General features: G+C 42.5%; 2 protein-coding genes across 3 annotated transcripts in view; one reads left to right on the top strand and one right to left on the bottom strand.

Moving 5' to 3' along the window:
* LOC118877721 (inversin-A) overlaps positions 1–19,479 on the bottom strand; it is a 33,559-nt gene extending 14,080 nt beyond the window's left edge. Inside the window, exons 1-2 of one of the 2 annotated variants that reach the window (XM_036817658.3) lie at positions 14,582–14,999; positions 10,416–11,194 (exon numbers count right to left, since the gene is read on the bottom strand). In XM_036817658.3, the coding sequence (XP_036673553.3) occupies positions 10,416–10,904 (489 nt within the window). In that variant the 5' untranslated portion in view covers positions 10,905–11,194; positions 14,582–14,999. Of the gene's footprint in view, positions 1–10,415; positions 11,195–14,581; positions 15,000–19,204 lie in introns of those variants that run through there. The other variant, XM_065865906.2, reaches the window with a different exon arrangement.
* A 2,163-nt stretch (positions 19,480–21,642) lies between these two features.
* On the top strand, positions 21,643–22,920 carry LOC118877722 (uncharacterized). Its single transcript, XM_036817660.3, has 2 exons — positions 21,643–21,776; positions 21,858–22,920. The coding sequence occupies exons 1-2, from the start codon at positions 21,768–21,770 to the stop codon at positions 22,785–22,787; spliced, it is 939 nt and encodes a 312-aa protein (XP_036673555.3). The 5' UTR covers positions 21,643–21,767; the 3' UTR covers positions 22,788–22,920.
* The last annotated feature ends 894 nt before the right edge of the window (positions 22,921–23,814 follow it).

The following is a 23,814-nucleotide window of genomic DNA, read 5'->3' as shown; positions in this document are numbered from 1 at the left end:
TATTTAACATTTTTTCACGGTGCTTATCTTGTCAGTATGCCTGAGTGATTGACTGTGTTGCTTTTCTAACCAACATTCAATTTTTACAAACAGTTCGGGCACGCTGCCCTTCTATTTATAACGCTAGGAGGATATCGCGTGACTGTCGTAAACTGTCGTGAGCGGAGTGGAGGCCACCTTTCTCCTTTCCCCTTTCACCTGTCCCCCCTCTGAAGTCCCAGGAAGTGCTCAATTTATTGCACATTTTACTATGAGTCAAACAAGAGTTCAATAGCTGTAGAAGAAAGTAAGCCAAAACTCTTGTGGCAAGAACAACAAAGGCCGAGAGTGGAAAGTAAACTTTGACTATTAGGCATTTGCGTGTTGCATGGGCGCACTTGAGGGGGATACTTTGAGCCCAGAAAGTGCTTCTTGTAGGGCAGCAAAAGGATTCCCAGATCTTCAACAGGTGCGATTCGTTGGAAAAACCCACAAAAAGTTAATTTCACCCAAGTTAAATATTTAATGTTTCACTTAATTTACAGTTTGCTCTCGAATATGGTGCGAATTTTTTCGCCTTTATCGCTGTGGTATTTCCATATTTCTTTGTTGATTGAATCGAATTTGAGCTGCGGCTACGTTTCCCTTTTTGTTTGCCAGCAAAAACTTTCTGCTGCAATGGGGGAAAATGTTTACAATGAATGATTTTTATTTGCTGCTTCCGTTATCTTTGGCCAGCTTTTTCAGCTTTTCTGCTGGTCTGAGTTGCCTGTTTGTTTCTTACGCTGCCGTCCGGATTATGAATAATTCAAATAAACTGAAATGATACCTAAAAACTTTGACAGCCTGGGCTGGCTACAATAGGGGGTAAAAATAAGGAATACAGAACAAAAAAAAAACAAATTCAAAAAAGGACCTCAGGATGGGGCAGTGTTGCTCTGGCTGCTTTGTTATTATTATGATGATGATGCTTGGTGTGATTGTTGCCGTATTCCTTTCGCCCTCGCCCAACATCATCATCAGCCACCACCCACTGGCCGCTTCTGTTGGTGTCATGCAAATTTGCATTCAACTTTCTACATTCACCCGACACAAAATGAAATGCGATAATCAAATACGACCAACAACAATGCGCTCAAAAGGCAGCAACAGCAGCTCCAGCTGGCCCCCTCCAATAACCCCCCCTGCCCCACCACTGCTCTTGGCCAGATAAAACTTTGGCACTGCCAGTTAGCCAGGCCAACAGTCCGCCAGTCCAGTTGGCCCACCAGTGCGATTGCCATCGCCATTCGAGTTCCTGTTTATGCCATTTTAATAGTTCTTTAAACAAATAAAACGTGCCTGGGCCACATAAAAATGGGGTCACAACGGGAAAAATATCACGAGTTCCAGAGGTTCTTAAAAAGGGTTCAAAAAACGAAGCAGAAGACTTATAGACCTTGCCTAATTCTATAAAATATTCATTTGGCAGTTAATAAGCACTCCAAAAATCACTTCCACCATTAATCATTTAATAAAAGAAATATATTATTTTGAAACTATAGAACAGAATATTAAAAATAATATAAATTCCAGAGATTCTAGAAGGGATCAGAAAATAAAGCATTTGTTCAAAAATTAATAATATTATCAACTATTTTTTTTTAAAAGAAAAGTTCTTAATTAATATATTTAAATTAATATTTGCCTTTAATTTATTTCGATAGGAAACTACCGTATCTTTTATAGATATTTTATTATAAATTTTGTATTCGTTGAAAACTTCATGAAATACATATGCTTAATAATTAAATTCCTGTATAAACCAAACCCTTTGATGACTGTGTAAAGTTATATAACATTTATTTATTCAGTAATATAACCACACGCAGAATTAACTCCACAACTCCCCGGTAATAAATGAGGAAAAACTCGCCAGCTAGTCCATCTGGGTTTGTTTATCTCACTTTTAGTTTCGTCAGATTAATGGCAAATGAGCTGCAAGCCAACACAAAAGGTGAACATTAAAAAGCACGAGTCAGGATTTATGGCAGCCGTCCGGCAAAAAAGCTAAAAAGCAGTTCGGAGCAACAGTTAGGCTGGTAAAGACATAAAATTTCGCATTTTACGATTGCTCATCTCGAACCCAGCCCTCTCGTCCTTCGGATATAGATACCTATATGCACGTGTTCTGAGTTGGGCCTTTAAGAGCTTCCGGAAATGCCGAAACGAAACGAAACGACAACTAAACTTAAAACTTCCTTTGGGTTTTGTACACCCAGCTGCCGGCATACAGGACTTAAGGGGCCAACAGATTTATAAGCCAACAGTTCGTCTGAATGAAGGCACCGAACAGAAACAGAGGAAAACAATTTGCGTTGCTCTCGAAAAACAGATATAAAGATATCAAATATTCGACCACTTCCTCCTGCTGCTGCTCCACGGCATTTGCATAACTGAAGCGACAACTGTCGACGTTGTCGTTGAAGTCAAAGGACGAATCGCACAGGACCCACAGGATCTGCTCGAAATCAGAGCCTCCAACTGAAGTGTGTGGTCAGCAGTCGCGTTGTGGCCGGCTTATTATTCATATATCGTAGGCCATTAGCATAACAATGAGTTGGAGACGGAGATGGAAGTGTATGGTCACAGAAGTCATAGGATGTGTTCTACTCCTTTGATTCACGAGCCTGGAATGTAGGCGTGCATGACGCATACGCCGTGTGGCACCCAAGTTGTAAGGGGTTTTACGGCCAGGAAGTGCGTACAAATATAAATAAAGCATAAATAATAATGAAAGACGACGCAGCCGCCACAAGAATAACAGCAGGCACACAGTTACATGATAATGCATAAAAAATAAAATACATGCATGGTCTGAAAGCCATGAAAGGGCACAAAATGGCAACTGGCATCTCGTAGGAGCCTCGGGTATCTCAGGATATACCGGGGAGGAACCGAGAATTCGACTTAACGCTTCGTTGGGCAGCACATCCGCCATAATTATGTGTGACGCGTCTGGGGAATGGCACATTAAAAGGTTGGGAGTAGTGAGCCCCAAAATGGGGGCCCAGCAGGATAACTCCTGGATAACCCCTGAATAGCCCCGGAGTGCGCCCAAATACCGGAAACTCTTTTGAAGGCGCCTCGAGGTCGCCCGTGTCTCTGGCCGCTTAAGATGTCAAGTGACCACAGGGCATAGAAGCCACCGCACCGGAGACCCCAGACCCCAGACCCCAGACTCCAGACACCAGACTCCAGACCCCAACAGCCACAGTCCCACTCAATGGCAAATTTATGCGGACAATGTGCCATTCATATGTTAATCACATTTGCCCGGCCCCTCAAGATGTATTTTAATTAACGTGAGCGGCAAAGTGCGCAGGTAGCAACTGCTCGGATCCAGGGGCGAGTGTAGCAAATGTTCCAAGGGGTTTTTATTTCACCATTAAAATGTTTAAGATCTTTCAGATTGCGGTGTTACATTTTTAAGGACTTGGAATATTTAAGAAGAAAGGTGTGCAAGAAAGTTTAAATAAACAACGAAAGAAAGGATTTTTGTGATACTTAGCATGGTTAAAATGTAAGATATGGTCAAACTGAAATTGTTCGTTTTTTAAAAACACCTATAAAAGTGTCTAAAAGTATGCAATAAAATATATATTCTCGTATTAAAGTTTATTGTTGCATACTTTTAGGCAAATTTATAAAAGATTTCAAAATTCTACGCTAAGTTTTGAAGATATCAGTAGGTATATTAAAAGTTTAAAATATTTCGTGACTACTCAAAAATAATTTATTGAGGTGCATTTGTCACAACTTGGTTATACCCCCTTAATATGCATAGTCAATTTCAGCAAAGACCCCACTCAGATCGCTTTGGGTTAAGACCGTAAACGTTTTGATTTCAGAAACCCCCAGTGTTCGCCACTGTTTGGATTTCAAACAAGAAACGCCAGCAGTGGCTCTATATATGGATAGTAGGCGCAGAAGTAGGCGTGGCAGTGTCTCAAGCCGCCAGACGCCTCCGCAGCAACTATAATTTGCATGCTCGACAGACAAAGCTTAACTGCTGCTCAGGCAGGTGAAAATACGGGGCTGGGGGAATTCTGGGTGGATAAGGATGATTCTGCTCTCTAACTGTTGTTGTGGCACCTTTTATACTTCTAATTAGTGCCACGTTGGCGGCTGCAGCAACAATGGCGGTTGTCTGCGTGCACTGCAGTTGGCTGGAATCGGGGCCTTTGTTGCGGCATCTCTACTTTCTCTATCCGTAACCCTTTCTCCCCAACTATCTCCATCCACAGCCCACCTGCTGATCCTTGAGGAAGCGTTTCACTGTGCAGCATTCTTAAGTAGTTTTGGCAATTATTTACAGCTACTTTGGCTCAGGGCCCCCGTTTTCTCATCCGCTTTGGCCTGAACTCATCAAAAGGTTTGCCGCACGGATTATTATTATGCCATGTGCCGGGGATCCGGGTTCCTGGTTGCTGCATGCTGGAGCCCAGAATCCTGAGCACTGAATACTGCTAGCCTGTACTCCCTGCGCTGTGTAGTTAAACTTTCGCATAGTTTTTATGCCGTGCAACGGATTAACAACAACGGCAAACTTTCATTTTGATCTACAAACTTTTCCGGCGGTTGGAGCTGCTGGGAACGCAGCAAACTCCCCACCTTCAATCTCATACTGCCAGGTGGCAGAATGTTTGCTAAACATCAAGAGCAATTTCCCCGCTTTAACGGCAATTCAATTCCGGGTACATGGCTCATGCATACTTTAGAGAGCCGAACCCCAGCTGAACATGGGAAATATGAGGTATGGTTGGGTATAAGAGCCCGTGTCCGTGTCGCCTGCATAATTCATTGGCCAAGTTGTAAGTTGTAAGTCATGGCTCAAGTTTTCTCTAAATCGAATTAACTTGGAAAATATTTTAGTAACTCGCCGAGAACTCCACACCCACCCCGTGGGTCAATTAAAAATTATGCACAGCCCGTTCCCGCATTCCGAGTAATTTCCGCAACACAAAACTTTCTGATCCCTGACCCCAAAAATCCCAGCCAACCAGCCAGGACTTTGCGACCCCCTTCGTCCTCTTTGCACAGGACCAACTGTGCACCGAAGCGCATTAAAATTAGTAACAAGCTATGCTCATTTGTGTCAACTTTGACTGTCATTATGCACTCAGAGCAAATATTGTTGGATGCCGAGGCAAAAGTTTTGGATGCCCTCTCATACCGCTCGTGTGATTAGCCCGCCGGGCGCTTCCTTGAGCAAAAATGTTGCAGGAATAGCAGTAGCAGGAGGATACAAATTCATACACGGATATCCTATGTGCTTCAACTCCAGTTGGACTGCAACTTCGGGGCTGGCCAACTGGGCGCAACTTCTGGCCAGGAAGTCATCTCGAGAGCCAAACAGTAGTAGTGGGCTTCTATGGCAAGACAAATTTCTACGATTTCAGTAATTAATTTGCCAATGCAAACTTTGGTCAGTTCGGCTCAGTTCTCAGTTCTCAGCTCAGTGGTAGAGTCATCCTCGTCATAGTCCGTCTGCTATTTCTGGTGGCTTCTAATTAATTGGACAGCTGTCGGGCTAAGCCGTCGCATATGGTCGAAAGTTCGAGGTCCAGCCAATTGGAAATGGGTTTTTGTGCTCAATTAGCCCGTTTCGGCCAACTTCTGATGATGACCGTAAACCGAAACCGAAAACCTCAAACCCGCTCACTTTTGCCATTAATTTAACTCGTTGGCCCCGCTGACTTTTATTTGGACATTTGTTGGGCCTCGCAGCCTAATTAATTGTGTTCGGACATGCAAAACTGTCGAAATCGCATGCAAATGTCAAGGGGTCAGCTTTTGGCCAAAATAAAATATTTCGATCCAATCAAAGTGGGTTCAGGTGGGAGGTGGGCGGGTGACCTTTGGCGCTGATTGCATTCCACTTGCTCCCTTCCATTCCTCACCTGACTTTCGCCAAACAGCCGAGCGATTAATTAAAAATTCAAATGACTGCGACTGAAGTTAAATAGATACCGATTGAAGTAATCTGAATGTCAGCGGCAAAAGCAAAGGCAAATCAAATGAAATGAAAGAACGATTGAACAGCCAGGGCTACTCGCACTGAATAAACGAGGCAGGGGAGAAATGGTAGAAAACTGGGTGAAATGCAAACTTTTTCGACGTCATTTTTAATGAATTTTCAACAAAATGTGCCAAACGTGTTGCAGTTCCGCTGGGCGGGGGTTGGAAAAAATCGCAATTAAAATTACCAAGCCGTGGCCGGGCGAAAGGCACCGGAAAAGGATCCAGGATCCGATTGCATCGGAGTCCTCCACTCCTTTCGCCCACTTCGCCCAAATTGATAATAATTTGCACGTTGATTGCGCGGCAAACGGCGAAAGAAAGCGAAAAATTGGGGAAAAGAAAGTGCTATGAACGAGCGTAATTATAAAATGCCGACCGAAGGTCAATCAATTGAAGCTAATTAAAAAATTTACAGAGTGGAAGCTACACATTTACTAAAAAGCTAGGTGCTTCAATATTAAAGGTAGTGGCGCAAGACAAGATGTACTGAATTCTAAATTAATTTTGAACGACAACTTTCCAGGACTCCCAGGACCGCACAAAAATCCCATTCGTCTGTCCCGCAGGTCCAGCATACCCTGGGAAAAAGGTTGGAAATGGGGAATATTAGACGAAACTAAATTCCTTCAGCTTTTTACATCGTTTTTGAAGACAAGAAGTATTAAAAAACTTATAGAAATTCCTTGAGTTTTGATATCTTTACCAACCGTGCCTAAAAGTGTGCAACAAATTATTTTTTAAAATTTTTATTCCGAACAACGACTGTTAATTTCTACAGCATACTTTTAGACACTTTATTCGATAATTTTTAAATTGGTTTATATAATTTAAAACTGCTCTAACTATAAGCCAGCTATAATCTTCTTAATTTTAAGCGAAAAAAAGGTATATTAAATCTATATTAATTTTAAAATTCGCCGTAAGGGTCATCCATTGCGTTCATCATCCCCCCACAAAGTTGCCCTGTTGTTTTGTTATTATATTATTTGCAACAAACAAAAGCATCTCTTGCGGCTCTCGGTCGGCTAAAATCAACTTCTGCAGCTGACTTTTGAGCGAAAACTTTTGCTTAAAGCTGTAAAAGTGAAGAGGGGCCCTTGGTTAGGAGTTCGCAAGAGGGGAGCTGAGTGACTAACCAAGAAGCAACTACGAAGGACCAGGACAGGACCCAGCCGCGCCGCAAATCTTAAGTGAAAATAAATAATTCACACCTGCAGCAATCTGAGGGATGGCAGCCAGCGTACCACTCGCAGACACACACACAGCCTAAGATAGACATACAATTACCAACTTGCGGTGTAAAACTTCAGTTTCGAACTCTCGGCTAAATTGCGGTTTAAAGTCGAAGGCAGGGGCTATATAGTATAGAGCAACAACAACTGACCCCGTTGCGAAGGTGGCACAATTACGCCATTAACATTAACCAAAGGCGGGCTCCAAGCAGCTCGGGGAATTCACAACGAGAAGACACAGCAACAATGCCTGGGAGCCGAAAAGTTTTATTTTCTAAGAAATTAAGACTTAATTGGTAAAAACAGCAGCAGCAGCAGCGCTGGCAGACAATAAAGACGAGAGCCCAAGATATTGAGGGGTGGCTGGAAAAACCAACATCAATGAAAAGTTTAAGCAAAACAATAGCAGGCGAGTAAACAACGTCGATGAATGTTGCCTGAGTGCTCTCAAAAAGCCGAGAAGCCACCAGCGTTGTGTACAAAAGCCACTGTCCCTGTATATAAATCTATATATCTCCACCATATATATATATATATATATTGTGTGTAAAGGAAGCTTTCTCCCCAGCTTGGCAATAGTTGTTACTCATACGCCATGTTGAACACAGCAATAAATCGAAAACACAGAAATCCAATAAAGAGCAAGCATATAGTTCAAGAGGTCCTTCAGACCATAAGCGCAATTAAAATATATCCACAAAAATATCGTAGCGCTAAGCAAACAGAAATAACAACTAAAAGGCGACAAAGCCAAGAGGAGCTGTTTAATTATTCTATGACAAAAACAAAATGTGAGAAGAAAAGAGGACTGTTGGCCAGAGAAGACGGTAAATTAAAGACATTAAAACTTTTAATAGCTTAGGCGGCCTTATCAAGGCTGCGGAAAATCTGAGACACAGACATGCAGAGACAAGACAAATTAAAATATGTCTTAGAGGCACAAGATATAACAGAATAAACAACAAGAACAGCAATGAGAGTACAACAATATAGCCGCAACTGAACATTAATAATATCAGTCAGCGACTGGCGACGTAATTATATACAGATTTACTGAACTTGCTGTGGGATTCGGAATCACAATTACCTTGAACCGCAAGAGCAGAGATTTCCTTTTTCTAAAAATACAAGTACGCCCATTCATTTGCATAAGCAATGCTGCACACTCACATTACGCATACGCCTCGTTGGCCCCTGAGTTGAAAAGCAATTTTTGTGCTTTTCAGCTGGGCAACCGAAAATTTGGAAATGCGGTCATGTTGTCGTTACAGTTTATGAGGCTCATAAAGTACGCGACCCAAAGTAAGTAATAATCGCCCGGCATTTGCCATATTTCACAGGCAAATAAACTGCTTGGGGGATGGGTAGGTTGAGAATTTTGCTACCAAGGTTAGGCAGCAGAAATGTCATTTGGCAATTACATAACCGAGTAAGCTAAGAGAAGGGGTCGGTGGAAAATTTTGCAGGGGTCTCATCTAAGTATTTGCGCAAAAAGTCGCTGTCGAACTCTGTGTGTGCGAGCAATACTCAATGCCAGGCAATTTCACATCAAATTTGGCGTCAATATCAATTACCAGGACGAAAGGCACGCCAACTGGCCGGAAATGAAGGCATTTGTCAGGGCTCACAATGGCTGGCAAATAATTGCAAAACTAGCAACATGACAATCTGAAAGGGGCAAAGTGGAAAGGGTGATTTCGAAGGACATGACCAGGCTCCTTTGGCAGGCCTTGAAAATTTATCTGCGTTCAATTAAAAACTTTTCAAATTTCAATTAAATGTGAAATTGGCATATTTAGGCGCTTGATGGACGAGCAGGACGATTGAAACGGAATCAAATGATGGTCCCGATGGGAGAAAAGCAGGAAAGTAGAAAACGGAGCTGTAGAAGAAGGACCAACCATTTAGCATTCACCATTCGGCCGGCATAACTAAGCTTGGGGGATTATTTTGTCAATTTTAAATGTCCTGCCATTTACAGCATTCAAATTCAACTCGCCTTTGTTGTGCTGGCGCCCCAGCCTGTTGTAGAAATGTTTATGAAGCAATTAGGGGCTCTGAACTGTGAACAATGCGCCGAAATGACTGCAACGGAAATTTAAGGACCCCCCAAAAACACCCAGAAACCTCGGAAGGGTAAGGGTTCCGGGTTTTCCGGCTTTGGCTTTAAGCATTTGTGTCGGCTCATCGTGACTGCAGAAAGATTGAAATCTTTACTACGCCTCTGCCTGATTTGGGCCTTTATTCCTGGCCCCCAGAAAAGACGACTGGCTTTGTTTTTTGGGATCCGTTGAGCCAAAGAGGCGCGGACCTGGAAGAAGTCAACTTGTCATGCTTGGACCGCCTCGGCTTAGCCATTATCCTTTTTGGTAGCTGCTGGCAAGTCCTGTACCCTTACACACTTGCAGTTGGCTTGTTGTCCGCTTTGGTTTGAACACGTGTTGTAAGACGCCAAACTAGACTACTATGGATAGATTCAGAGAGTGCACTTAGAAATTAAATATGGTAAAAAAAAGGGATGTCAGAAATCCATATAGCAGTTCATATGGACTTTAACCTATATAATAAAACATAATGGACTCAAATCAATGATTATTTATACAATTAAAGAGTAAGATGTGTATATGGCTTTAAGCTGCGTTAAAATATTTCATTTCCAAGCAAGTTTATTTTTTTAACTATTCTTTAAATATTGATAAGCTTGAGAAAATATTATATTGTTGATTTTTGTAGCATAATAAAATGTATAATATAAACAGTTTAATCAAAAAGCTTGCCAAATAAAAAATCGATAACAAAATTGACCCATTAAACGTTTTTGCTAGGATTGATGGGATTCTTAGAACCCTTGTAAGACCAACATAATATTTAAAAAGATTTTGTCATAAGGTAACCAAGCTATAAAAATCCTTTAAAACCACAAAACTACAAAAAAATTAAGGTTTGTTAAACAAAAGCAATAATATATTTTTTTAAAAGAAAGCTTGGGTAATTTTTACTTGAAATATAATTAGTTAATTCAAAACTTTCAAGACGCAAGTAAACCCATTCTAAAAGGGTTCAAAAATATTTTTAAAATTAAAATCATTATAAAAGATGGATTATACTTAAGTATTCTTTCAGAGTGTACTGCCGTCTTACCTTTTCGCGCATTTGGGCGAGCACTTGGACAATGTCGCCCCGCTGACAGGCATACATAAGACTGGTGCAGCCTTCGGCGAGACGCTTTTTGGCGGAGGAGGAGGACGACGAGGAGGAGGCGGGTACGGACTGTGAATGTGACACCGTGAGCTGGCCGGGATCTGGATGTGGATGATGTGGGTCTGGCCATGGAGCTGGCTCTGTTTCTGGCACGTCCACTGCAGCTTCCGCTGCCGCATCCGTGTCCGCATCCTGGCTGCTGCCCGGCATAGCAATGACATTGTCTGCTGGTTTTTGCTGCTGCCTTTCCTGCTGCCTTTGCTCCTGGCCTTCCTGGCTGATGGGATGTTGTTGTTTCTGCAACTGGTCGACGCGTGTCCTTCGCGGCAGCGGACTTTCGAACTGCAACTGCTTTTTCGCGGCCTTCAGACGCGGCGGCTTGGCCGGCCCTGTCACGCTCTTCACTTCCGCTTTCGGACGCTTCTGCATCCTCTAATGCGGTTAGTATCTGACCCGCTTTTTGTCCTTTTTCCCCCAGTTTTCCCTCACTTTTCACCCTTTACCCTCCTTGTGTTTGTCTTTGTTGTCACTGGTTGGAGATTTTTCACTCATTTTACGCCGCTTTGATGCATTTTTTGTGCCGTTTAATGAATGGGCCACCCGGTTGCCTATGTATAATTAAACACTAATTTGTTTGCTCACAACTGGCTTGGTTAAGGGCTTCTCTGATGCGGGTCCTTCTTACCGCCGATAGTTTGCGGTTGCCGTTGACAGTTTCGCTAGTTCAAAGTAAACACATCTCGGTGCTTTTAAGCGGAAACGGAAGTGCGGAGTGCGAGTGTGGTGGTGGGTCGGTGTGTCATCGGTGTGTGTGCTTGTGTGTGTGCTGCTTTCAGTCGAACGCCTTTTAAACTTTCAACGGGCGAACGCAAAGGCAACATCCGCGGCTATGTCCTCGTCAATAATTAATTTCGGTTTTTATCAAAGAGTGAGCAACGCACACACACATGTGATGACTGGGGAATTGGTTGGTTGATGCTTGGCAAAACAGCGAAATAGACAGCTAGAAAGCTAGGGATATAAACCCCCCTCCCCGCCCCCCCTTGGCGCACAAGGGCGTTGACAGGACCTCAGCGCTCGCGTTGCCCGCTAAAGTATGCTATGAAAAATTCACCGTCTCTGTGTCTCTGCATTTGATTTAAATTTCCCTTTTCACACATAAACGCCGCACATTTCACGCGATATCAAAGTGAATTTGGCTGTTAAATCGCTTGGAAAATAGTTTTCGAAAAATGCCACCGCAGGCGAAACGGAAATTCCTTGCTTATTTTTAGCCACAAATAATAATCATGTGAATGCGTTTCTCCACATTTTCGAGCTGCTCAAGCTCAAGCCAAAGCCGCGTGCGAATAAAAACTGTGGAAATCTGCGAAAACCTATCGAGCTGATTGCAACTCGAAATTAAATTATATAAACACAAGAGCGAATTCGAATTGAATTGGGATTGGGATTGGTATTGTAACTGGCATTCGTTATTTGGTATTCGGTATTAAAGAAGTGGGAGTGAGAGAAAGGCTCATTGATGGCGATTGCCGGGCATTAAGCTCGATTCGTTTGTTGCCTTTCAGGCGATTTCTCCGCCTTCCTCGGATTTACATTTCATTTTGCTGCCATTTTCAGGGCTCTGCTGGTGATGATTTTGGCAAGGTTTACGAGGCGTTGAACATCCCAGGCGGAACCGGCTGAAAGCCACGGCCAGACGACAGGCGTCGGGCTTTTAATAAATTAATAATAAAAAAGAGACAAGACGCCGAGCGCAGCAGTTGGCCGGGAAGTGCAATAAAATTTAACTTTTCCCCATCTCCCGGTTTGAAGTTTGAGCTCCATTAGCTGGCGGAGCGAAGAATAAAAGTCCACAGCCAAAAAAATAATTGGTCAATAGCCCATATTCAATTTTTAAAAATGCTAAGGGTATACTTTTTTGTTGAGTAACCAAAAAACCCATGGTAAAAAAAATATTTTTTATTTTTATAAGAACAAATTCTACTTAGACTCCTTCTTGTATTTTTAAGACAATGAAAGAAGGAATAAAAGTAAATATATTTTTTTAATAACAAGTATACGACCTTAGAATTTCCAACCCGTTGTAAAACAATTTTTAAATGAATATTTTTTTATTGAATTTTGAAAAGGATTCTAGGTTGTAATGAAAATGATTTTATTTAATTTCCTTATGTTCCTTCTTTAATTTTTACCAGTGTAAAAGCGAATAATAACGATCCAACTTTTTGGGCAATCGAGAAAATTTGAAAATTGAGTGGCATCCGGTGGCTTGGTAAGTGAAAATGGCATGGCCCAAATAATGCAAGTGGTCTAAATCGAAATGCTTCAAGGGCAATCGCTGTGTTGTAGTAGGCCAAACTGTGGGCTAAATCGCATTATTGCAAAATGGCAATTAAACCCAAACACACAACCATTATGGCATATGTGTGTGTGTGTGTGTGACCCCTGGTGTGTCCTGCATAGAAATGTGGATATGAGCATCATAATCATTAAAACCGTTTTATAGTATGGTGTCGCCATAATTATTCTATTATTAAGTACCAAAACATTTGTCATGCCAGGCAGGCCAGGAATAGCTCGCATATTTGTAGTAGCTGCTGCTGCTGCTGCTGCAGCTGTTTATAAATGATTAAACCTGGCCAACTCGAAATGGTCCCCGGGCGTTGGTCAGTGGTCCTCGGCCCTCGGTCCTCGGTCCTTGGTCCTTGGTATCCTTGTGGGCTCACACAACGTCTGTGATTGTGCGGCGTATATATGTGTGTACATATATGTGTACATCTGCCTTGCTGTTAAACGCAAACTTAGCCGCTTGGCAAATAAACATTTTAGCAAATTTACTGCCAACTGACAGCTGTCAGCTTTATAACCACCATCAAACAATGGCTATGGGCTGTGCGGGGTGGCAAGTGGAAAGTGGAGAATGGCAAGTGGAAGTGGGATTCTGGCTGCGAGGTGTGCACAGACCGCAGCACTATTTGCCAGGTGAGCGAGAATCCTGCGACAACTAAGCACACACACACAGACAGGGAACGGCTAAAGTAGCTAAGGACTTGCACACACATACGCGAGAGGATGCGAGAGGACACACAGCCAGGCAGTTCTGCCCACTTAACACTTCATTGAAAAACCACTTGGAAAGCCACTCCACCCACGAGGGTAGAAAAGGGAGCAGGAGGGACACTCGGGAAAATAACTTGAAAAGTTTTGATACCATTGTTGCACATGTATCTAGAATGGCCTCTCAAAGTAGCATATAAGAATATATTAACAATGTTTAACAAGTTCTGATAAAAAATAAAACAACCAGTAACCCCTAACGGACTATTTCGAATTTCTAAAGATTTATACTCCATTCAATAAACTGATTTATTTTAATATGGTACAGTACTATGTAGTAAGCCAGAAGATAAATAACTATCACCTTTATAAAATTGAAACTCATAATTCCATCTGTTGGGTTCAAAGACCACACCTATTTCAAACGGAAGTTCTGATAATGATTATATCTACGTTTCTAACGCACCTGATTTAGCAAACAATTACAAACTTGGGCTTTGGACTTTAAAATATTTTCCTTGAAATTTCGTAAGCTTTTATAGGGAGTTTCTCCCAGTGCAGTCCACTACAATCGAGAAAATAAACTGTTTGCACGGGATGGGAATGCGACGCAGTATCTTTTTGTGTTTGGAACTCCTGTTTCTGTCCCTGGGCCAGTTCAAGCCACCTGGCGATCCTGGCCTGACTTTGACATTCCGCAGGTTAATCGCGAGAGAACGGGCCAAAAGCATAGCCCGGCCAATTCCGCTCCGGCTCAAAGCATTCCGCAAAAGGAAAGCTGGCCGAGAGCACGAGCGTGCGCGCACTGTCCACTGCAGGTGTGCATATAGCATGTATATATATATATACTATATAAGGTATACAAAAAAAAATCCACAAGTACGGGTTGTTGATACAAAAATGAAAACACACACACACACAGAGAGAGAGACACGAAAAATGCTTGACATTTTCGCATAGCTCAGAAATTTGCTACTGCCGTTGCGGTGCCTTTGAGCTGCTGTCGGGAGCAGATTTGTTTCACTTCTGGCATGCCGGTTTATTACACAAATTTGCACAAAATTATATTAAGCGTAGAGCGAATGGCACTGGACATGGACGCCACCAGGCGGCACCGCTGGAATCTCCAACACAACTGGCTCGCATGTGAGTGGGTGGATGAGGTGGCTCAGGTAGCTCAGGTCAGGTGGTTCAGGTGGGCGGTGGTCGGTGGTCGGTGCATGCTCCGTGTTATTGTGGTGGCCAACCAGGTTGCCATGACAGCCAAAATGGCCACTTGCTGGCTGATGGCTCATGGCTCACAGCTCACAGCTCATGGCTCATGGCTCATGCGTTCGAGCTTAATGCCTTCACCACTTGCGTGTCTGACTGGTCCAATCAGCAGGTGAAGTTTACAAAAGTTCGGTGGCATAATTGGGTTGATTCCCTCACCATTTATTGGTTTTCGATTCGGCAATCACGGCCAACTGAGGGGAATGTCTATATGTATACAGTAGTGGCACAGTGGCCAACTCACCGATTTAGTTGTTACCGCTTGTAGTTGCTTGGCAAATTGAAATGGCCAAGTGTCAGTTGCATGAAACGCACTCAGCTGCCAAAACAAAGGACTTAACTGCTGACAGCGAGGGTTAAACGTTTAAATTTCAATTAAGCCAAAAGCCCCACACGCCTGGCAACACACACAAACACACTGGATAAGGACTCATACCCATCGGCACTCAGCAGCCCCAGCCAACGTTACAGCTCATAAATTTCTTGACTTGTGTCAGGATGTGTTAGTTTGGCCGACATTCCACTCGTCCTGGCAGCGAAAGCCAGAAAAAAATAAACTTTCCTTCCCAGTCGTCGGTGGCCCGTCAAAGGCAGCCAGTAGTAGTGGTAGTAACTGGTAGTAACCGGAGGGGTTCCAGTTTTCAGCAGACGGAGCTGCTGGCGCATCCGAGGAGTGCATCCCAAGTAACCCCTGCTAAGGCGGCCAGTCACTTAAATGCCCCAGAAATAAACTGAAGCTGCACACAGTGTGCTCAAGTTAAGACAACTTTTGGCAGCTGCATTTGAACACTCACAAAGGGCCAAATGTGGCTGCTGAGAAGCGAACTCGGCATGCTCTTCATCAGCTGATTGGCAAGGGATTTGGACTGGTTTTGGATGTGTACAGGATAGGGCTATAATCTATATCCTCAAGATATCCAACTCAAGATTTCACCATTTTATTGGAAGTTAGAAATCACATAAAACAAAAATCGATAACCTGCCCTAATATATTGAATCGATGACATGTCATCAGTTTTTATATAATTTTCCTATAAGACATTGGGTTTAAATTCTTTTTTTCTAGGTGTTGAAAATCTCTTCATTGAATTACTAAAGCAATATTAACAATATTTTATTTTTATTTTTTTATTTTTTTGTTTATAAGAATGTTCTATAACTATTTTAAACAATTCAAATACCCCAACGATATTCTTAAGAAACATAATCATTAATCACTTAAGTAACGGCTAAATAAAACCTATACCTTATTATACAAACTTAGAAAAACTTGGTTAACTTTTAAAGGTTTTCGGTCTAAGTTCTGAAATTCAAATTCGCAACTCTTGAATTCCGGCGGTTGTGTCCATCTGCAGATTGCATCGACCCCTTTTTCGGCCATGCTCGAGGCGTGGCAGAAAGCGCAGAACCCTTAATTAAAGTGGGTCTTCTGCCGGAATGTTGGATTCCCTGGCTTCTAGTCCTGGAAGAGGTTCACCACCACCCATTCCGTGTGCGGCGTGATTATCTGGCTGCCCACCTGCCATCGCCTTGCCCACATATGTATGCGTGCTGCGGCTTATGCATTTATGCGACTGAACTTGGCAGCTCATTGTGGACCCTTGTACTGCCACTCGTACTCGTGCTCGTACTTCTGGCCGGGCTTTGTGTACTTGTTGATGATGTTCTTGCCGAGCTGCTCCATTTGCATGCCCAGAAACAGAAACAGGAGCAGCAGCAGCAGCAGGACCAGAAACAGGAGCAGAGCCAGGACCAAGAACATAAGCCACCCGCATGGCCGACCTAGTGAGAAGTCTCCATTTGTTTGTTTGCCCTGGCCATCTGAACTGCTAAACGAGTGGGGCCAACTGCCGGTTCTGCTGGGACCTTAGACGGGTTTTTCCCAAGAACTGGTGCGCCTCGGCCGGGGCTGTCAAGTTGTCAGTTGTTGGGCTCACGAACAGAGCCAGCTATGACTGGGTGGATGACTTAAAAGCCCTGACAGGTGCACTCAGGCACGCACTTGCCGCATGCATACTCATACTCATACTCGCATACCCGCTACTTTGTTGTGCTAATCCTATTGGCACGGTGTTGGTGTTGGCCAACTCCAACGGATACATTGTTGCCCCAGCCGGAGCAACACATGCCCCATTAATACCTACACGAACAGAAAAAAAATGTGCTTATCGGGGGGCCATGAAATTCTCTTTAAATCAAGTTACAGCTGAAAATGAGTTCTGATGGGTGGAGCAAACTCTGGTTCTTCAAAAAAATGTTTTTAATCCCGTCAAACTGTAAGTGAAATCAGGAAAAAATGTTGTTTGGCTTGCCAGTGAGATTTAAATTAATAAAATCAAAATGAATTCGATCATGAGGTTTGTTTTTTTAAATTCCTCTGAAAAACATTGCTTATATAGCTCAAATCTATTCAGATTTCAGTGACGTAACAATGAAATATAAATAATTTAATATTGATTTTAAACCTTTATATTTGTTTTTGAATTTTTGATTAACTATTACCTAACTAAATTAATCACTAAAACCTATTGCTATAATCTATTGCAAGATATAATATATTATTACACTATCAAAAGGCTTCCTGCTTTTTCTCTGTAAAGCCGTAAATCACCTGCCTGCACTGGAGTTTTTAATACGTCTATCTAACTGGTGCACATTAATTGTCTCAAACTAGCCACACAATGGGTTCGGGGCAGCAAACACAGGCAACAGACTCCTTTTACTTTTGCCCCTAATTGAAATCGATAAGTGGCGTGTCTTAATTAATACAAAGGAGGGTGCCCAGTGCCGGCAGCTTATAGATTAATTATCCATTATATGCACACATCCTGATTGGGCCACACCAATCACCTGTCCTGTTCCCAGTGAACTGCATTCCCCAGTCAATGGCAAGTGCTGAATTCACTTAATTGCCGACACCTTTTCATTGCCGCTGGCCAACTTCGAATTCGATGTGAATGTGTAGCCTGTATCCTGCATTCGTCTTCCTTTGGCGACACAATTAATTCGTCCTGCCAGGCATTGCAGTTTAATTTTTATTTCATTACCGTAACATCACCACCCCAAACCATACCCAATACCATACCCAATCCCAATCCCGAACCCAACCACATCAAGGGCGTCCGTGCATCGCTAAGCGGCTTTGTCTCATTATCTCCCAGGTGCACGTAGTACATATGCGTTGTGGGTGGCAAATTGCGAGCAAATTAAGTGTTTCAATTCCGTTGAGATTTCCATTTCACGAAGAGTTCCCCCAACCATTCTGTGAAACCCTGGATACGCAGGCTGCGAGCTGGTTTATAGTGCGTAACGCCATCAAAAATAGTTAACAGCATTGAAATGCTTTTAGCTAAAATGCGTTGCGAGTCCTGGCTATGCGTAAAAAGTTTTGTTTTCAACTCGCAGGACGTGGAAATGGGCCCTGGGTGTCCTGCATGTCTGCCGTAATGTGTGGCAAATAAAATTATTTTAGATTCCATACCCCCATCCAGGTGATAATATTAAACATCTTGGCTGTGCTTAAATTCCGGCTGCCCCCACATTTTTACCACAAAAGTTTTAACTTTTCAGTGCCTTGTTTTTGTTCATTGCTGCCGACAAAAACACAAACTTTTATGAAAAATTGCAACGAGCGCAATAAATATTTGTTTGCTTATATAGAAAATATTTGTGTTAATATGCATACACTTTTTTTTGCCCATAAATTTCGTCAGCATAATATTCATAAAGCTCCTCTCGAAGACTTTTTTTTAATCAGCCGACGGCTTTTGAAGAGAGACTCACATGAGAATTTAAACACCTTTAACGGCGCCTGAAAAACTTCTGCCCAAAAGTTTAATACAACTTTTAGACGCAAATGGCTGAACTCATTTATAAATTACTTTATTAGGATGAACACTTTCTTTGAAGTTTCTGAAGTATATATTCCCATTTAAATCGCTTTCTTTATATTTTCACCTTATACAAATATTAACCAATATTTTTCTTTCTCCTATGAAAACAACTTGCATACTTTTATTAAAGTATGCAGAGGTAAAAACATTTTAATACAAATAGACCTCTTGCGATTCTTGTTTATTGTGGCTGGCACAAAACTTGTCATGCTTGTTTTCATTTGGCAAATATACATGCGAGTATTTTATTAAAAAATATTTTCTTAACATTATTATTGGCAAATAGCAAAGTCAAAAGGTGAATGAATAATACTTTACAAATGACACAGAAGCATCGTATATTTTTGTTCATTTTTATTCATTGCAAATATCAATTGTATTTATATTAAAGTAATTTTAGAACTTCTATTTGGTTCATCGATGTATGAGACTTTGAGACTTGTCTTTCTTAACTTAAATTGCTTAAAAGCCCTGTTTTAAAGGTACCGCCTTGTATTTGCTTACCCTGGGAAACGGCTTAGTGTCTTTAAAAATCTCGTTTCAGGCTGCGGCTGGAAGCCCTGCTCGGCTTTGTTCACTGGTAATTGCTTTTCCTTTCAGCCATTGTGTTGCCGGGATAAACGCATCCTCTTTCGCAGAGCGATTCCTTGTGCGTTGGCGAATTGGCAAATGCGCGAATGGGCGCAAGGTGACCACAAAAATTCAGGAAAACCGCAGGACATACGGGCAAACACAAAGGTGTTTGTCGAAGGACCTCCTCAATATATGTTTTTCTTTTTAACCAGGAGCTGCGCGTCGCGTTGCTGGCCAACTTCAAATCCAAACTGACCGCAAAACATTTGCACTTTGGACTTTATGCCAAGAAGGCGGCGAAAAGCAGAGTCCAAGTCGTCGGCAGCGACGTTAAATAATAACAATAAAAACCCAACCAAAGGCAGTAAAAGCCAAAAACGAATGCAAGTGTGGGGACGGGGAAAAGAGAAATTCCAAATCGAAATCCCAGTAAAAATCGCAGTGTTGCAAAAGAAATTATGGACGCGTTGTTGCTGCCGTTGTGCTAATTTGTGTTTGCGGCTTTCGCACATCAAACAGCAACAATCCAGTTGTTGTGGTTGTGGGTCAGCACGAAAAATGAAGTTGACCCGCTTTTCCGATACCAGAACGGCGTGGAAAGTGTGGAAAATGTGGGGCAAAGGCAGCAGCGCCACTTCCGAGCAAATTTACATAGGCTCGGCCAAGAAATTATGCATGCCTCTGTTGATATTGAAATGCCGAGCAGGTTGAACTTTGAGCCAACCACCACCCACCCACCTAGTGAAAGGAAAAGCCAGGAAAAGCCTGGGAAAGCCAGAGGCGAGACTGCTTTCACTTTTTGGCCAGAATCGCCACTTGCAGGCGATAAACACGTAAGGCAGGGTAAATAAACAAGGCGTGGCCGCGTAGACGTCGGCGTTTTTAGCCAAGTTAACAGCGACGTCGACGTGGGCAGAGGCGGCATGCAAATTGGACTATGTACCAGAGTGTGTGTGTGTGCAACGTCTCAGGAAGTCGTTAGAGCGGGAAAGGACATGCCAAAGACCAAAGCGGCAACCTTTGTGGGTCAAAAGCAAAAAATAGAAACAAGAATTAGAAGGAAGTGTGCCACCACAAAGTCAAACGCAAAGCAAAAAAGCAGTGTCCCGCTTTTGACCACGAATAAATCAGTGAGCCAACAATGTACGGCGAGAACTTGGCACAAATCCATTAACATTAACACTCTCATTTTCGAAAGAGTCGCATGCAAACTTGGCCAACATGCCAAGTCGAGCCCAAGACAAACGATTTGCTAGCTAAACAAAATGAACTTTTAATAAATTCATTACCCTGGCACTTTATGGCTACAGTTCTACCACACCCCCCACCCTCCTAATACCCAACCATCCCAGCCAGATTCGATGCACAATGCTTCACTGTAGTGCACTGGCTGACATTACGTATACGCCCCGTACATTTATGAACAATCAACTTTATGGCCCACACGAAAGAGGAAAGGCTGTCTGTGTATGTGTATGCACTAGTTTATATGTTTATATATATGTTTTAGCCTCCCCGCGGCCCCCAAGCTGTGCTCTGTTTTATTGGCATTTGCACTTGTGTCTGACTTTTCCAAGATATTTTCAATTGGAAGTTATGTGTCGCAGGGAATTGTCCGCCCGAGTGGGTGGTATCTTATTGATGGGATGTGTGCAACACAACAATTTGATGGCTGGCAACTGACGGATGTTGTCTCTTCTTTTCCACAATATAAAAATGCTGAAATAGAGACATGCCATGAGTATTGAATTGTAAATGCGCTGGTGATGAAGAATGCAGGGATCAATCATTTAATTGGAAAACAATGGCATAGCTTTATGGATTTAACGCTTACCAAATTGTGTATAACTTAATTTCTTATTAACTTATATAATGTCCCGCAATCGCTGACCAAGGTCAGAGGGCATTTAAAAATGTGTTAGCCTGGGCAAAACAAACGACACGACAAACTAAAATGTGGCGATTACATCTTGAAACGAAATAAATTATTGTGCACATCGCAACGAGCTGACCCAAATACACAAAGCGAAAATGGGGGGTGGATTCGAAAAGGGAATGGGGGGAAAATCAAGGGAAAAGCAGAGGGACCAACGACAAAATGCTGGCTGCCATTGCCAGCTGATTATCGCTAATTGTGCCCAAGGAAATAGAAATTAAACGAGTCGGGATCGAGGACGGCCTTTATTTCCTGACCAGCGTATATATACTGTACATGCGAATTTCGCCCGGCAGCGTTTAATTTAATTTGGTATAAGTCTTTAAATATTCACTGCAATTTATTTGATCGATAATTGAGCAGGCCAAGGTTGACGATTTGCCATTAAATTGCTCAGAAAACAAATTGAGATTAATTGAGGCATAAAATCAGGCTAACGCTGCTTTCAATGTCACTGGTTATGACCTTCTAGAATTCTGCATTTTTCGGAGTAGCAGGCTGTCGATTGTAAAGGAACGTACAGTTCCTTTGTTCCTACATTGAAGACCCACAAAAACTATGTCTCAGGTAGGCTGTGAATCTACCATCACTTCCCTTTCGTAAGCAAAGCAGTCATTCAGAGGCATTTTACTTTCGTCTACCCAACAGAAACATTCGCAGCCTGACAAGGTAAACAAAATTTCGGTATTACGTAAAATGATAGGCCTTCAAAAAAAGCGACCAGCCGCCGGAGATTACGTAGTGCCCAATAATTCGGTTCTCAATCTGCAACACAAGCCCGGTCTCTACGATCCCACACCGAACGCCATGGAGAAGGCAACCAAGTGTCGCTATTGCGAGAATATGGCCAAGAATTTCCTGTATTTGGAGAGTCTGATTCGGAACAACAAGGATAATGACAAGGGTGCCAAGTGCAGCCTGTGCAACTCTTCGCTCAAGTATTTGGAGTATGTCAATCGCAGTATTCGTCAGGTTTTCGGCAACTTCGATGCAATTGTCCAGGCGGATCGCGCCTTGGCAGCCAAGCCAGCCATGATGCCCAAATACTCGGTGGCTCCGCCTCCGGAAAAGGGGGATTCCCGTGCCAAGGGCGGTGCCATTGTCTCGCTTCAGAGGTCGGCCAAAAGCCTCAAGACCAAGACCTCTCCCTTGAAGCTCAAGTCCAAGGAGAAGGGCATGAAGAGCCAGAAGTCATCGAAGTCGCTCAAGTCGCACAAGTCCGGCAAGTCACTCAAGTCCGCCAAGTCCACGAAATCGGGGAAACCCCAAAAGTCCACCCTCAAGCTGGCCAAGAAGGGTCTGGCCAAACCGAAGAGCGCCAGCCCCAAGAGCCAAATTAGCCACGGCAAGATGATATTAAAGCGCAAGTTCCGAAGCAAGGTGGCCAGCAAGTTGGCCGGCAATAAGGTGATTCGCAGTGTCAGTCAGTACCGTAGCTTGGCCTCCAACCGCTCCAAACTCTCGAAGGGATCGAGCCACAAGAAGCTCATCAAGCAAAGGTCCAATGCTCCGCCAACCAGCATCAATTGGCAGCTGCTCAAGAAGAACCTTCCCAAGCGACCCACTCTGGTGAAGTAGAGGCCATGACGACCGGGGATCGATCTGCGGAATTGGTTCCACACCCTTTGCACCCATCTCCAAATTATCTCGTTTGTCAAAATTCTAAAAGTGATCTTTCGCATACATAAACTGAGACGTTTTTACAACCAAAGATATGTCTAAATCTATTTATTTATTGTATAGGATCTATATCGATCTTGGCAAAAGGCTGGGTTTTTAAAAGGTTAAATTAAAAGAATTCTACACATGGGTTTTACATTTCTTTAGCTTTTTTCATAACTTAATCCAAGTTTAGTCGCTATAATAATTTTCGCCACATAAATTCTGCTGACCTCTATGAATATTTCACAGTTGTACGTATATTTGCAAATATGAGTCACTTAAGACATTCATTTCACCTTATCTGCAAAATTCATAAACTCAGAAATATATAAGAGTATGAAATCTCGGGTCTAAAAATAAACAACAAATAAATGCATACATTCCTAAAATCATAAATAATATTGACATAATTCAACATTTCAAAGCTTTTTATTTCTTTGCTTAATAAAATGGTATATGCAAGATAAAATTCCTTGCGTACTGTGCCCCAACTACTTATCCAGAGTTAAATTATCGCTTTCAACAGTTGTGCCCCCTAAAACGCCTAAATGCAATGAATAGTATCTCAATTCTTAGCAATTTTTTTCGGCACTTGAGCAAAAATCCGAATGGGTTTTTCCGTCTTTTCCAACTGATAACACGCTTCTCATACACATAATGTATGTAGGTCCACTTATCAGCATTCTTTATGGGTTCTTCAATTCTTTAATAAAATAGCACAGTTTCAGTATTCCAGAAACACTTGTTTGGAGTGGTTTAAAACAATTTAAAATGTTTAAGCTGGCTTTCTATCGCTTCTGCGCCTTTATAGTCGTTACTTTTTTTGGATCATTGGCAGATTCTCAATACTATAAGCTTGATTCTGGAAATCAGTGTAGCCAATCCATCCAAACTGCACTTCGCCCGATGGACGCTTATATTAAAGAAACCAACTTCCAGCTAA

Source organism: Drosophila suzukii, chromosome 3 (assembly GCF_043229965.1).
Source record: "Drosophila suzukii chromosome 3, CBGP_Dsuzu_IsoJpt1.0, whole genome shotgun sequence".
Taxonomy (NCBI): Eukaryota; Metazoa; Arthropoda; class Insecta; order Diptera; family Drosophilidae; genus Drosophila; species Drosophila suzukii.
The sequence above is the reverse complement of the archived record's forward strand: the minus strand, read 5'-3'. Positions and strand labels throughout refer to the sequence as shown.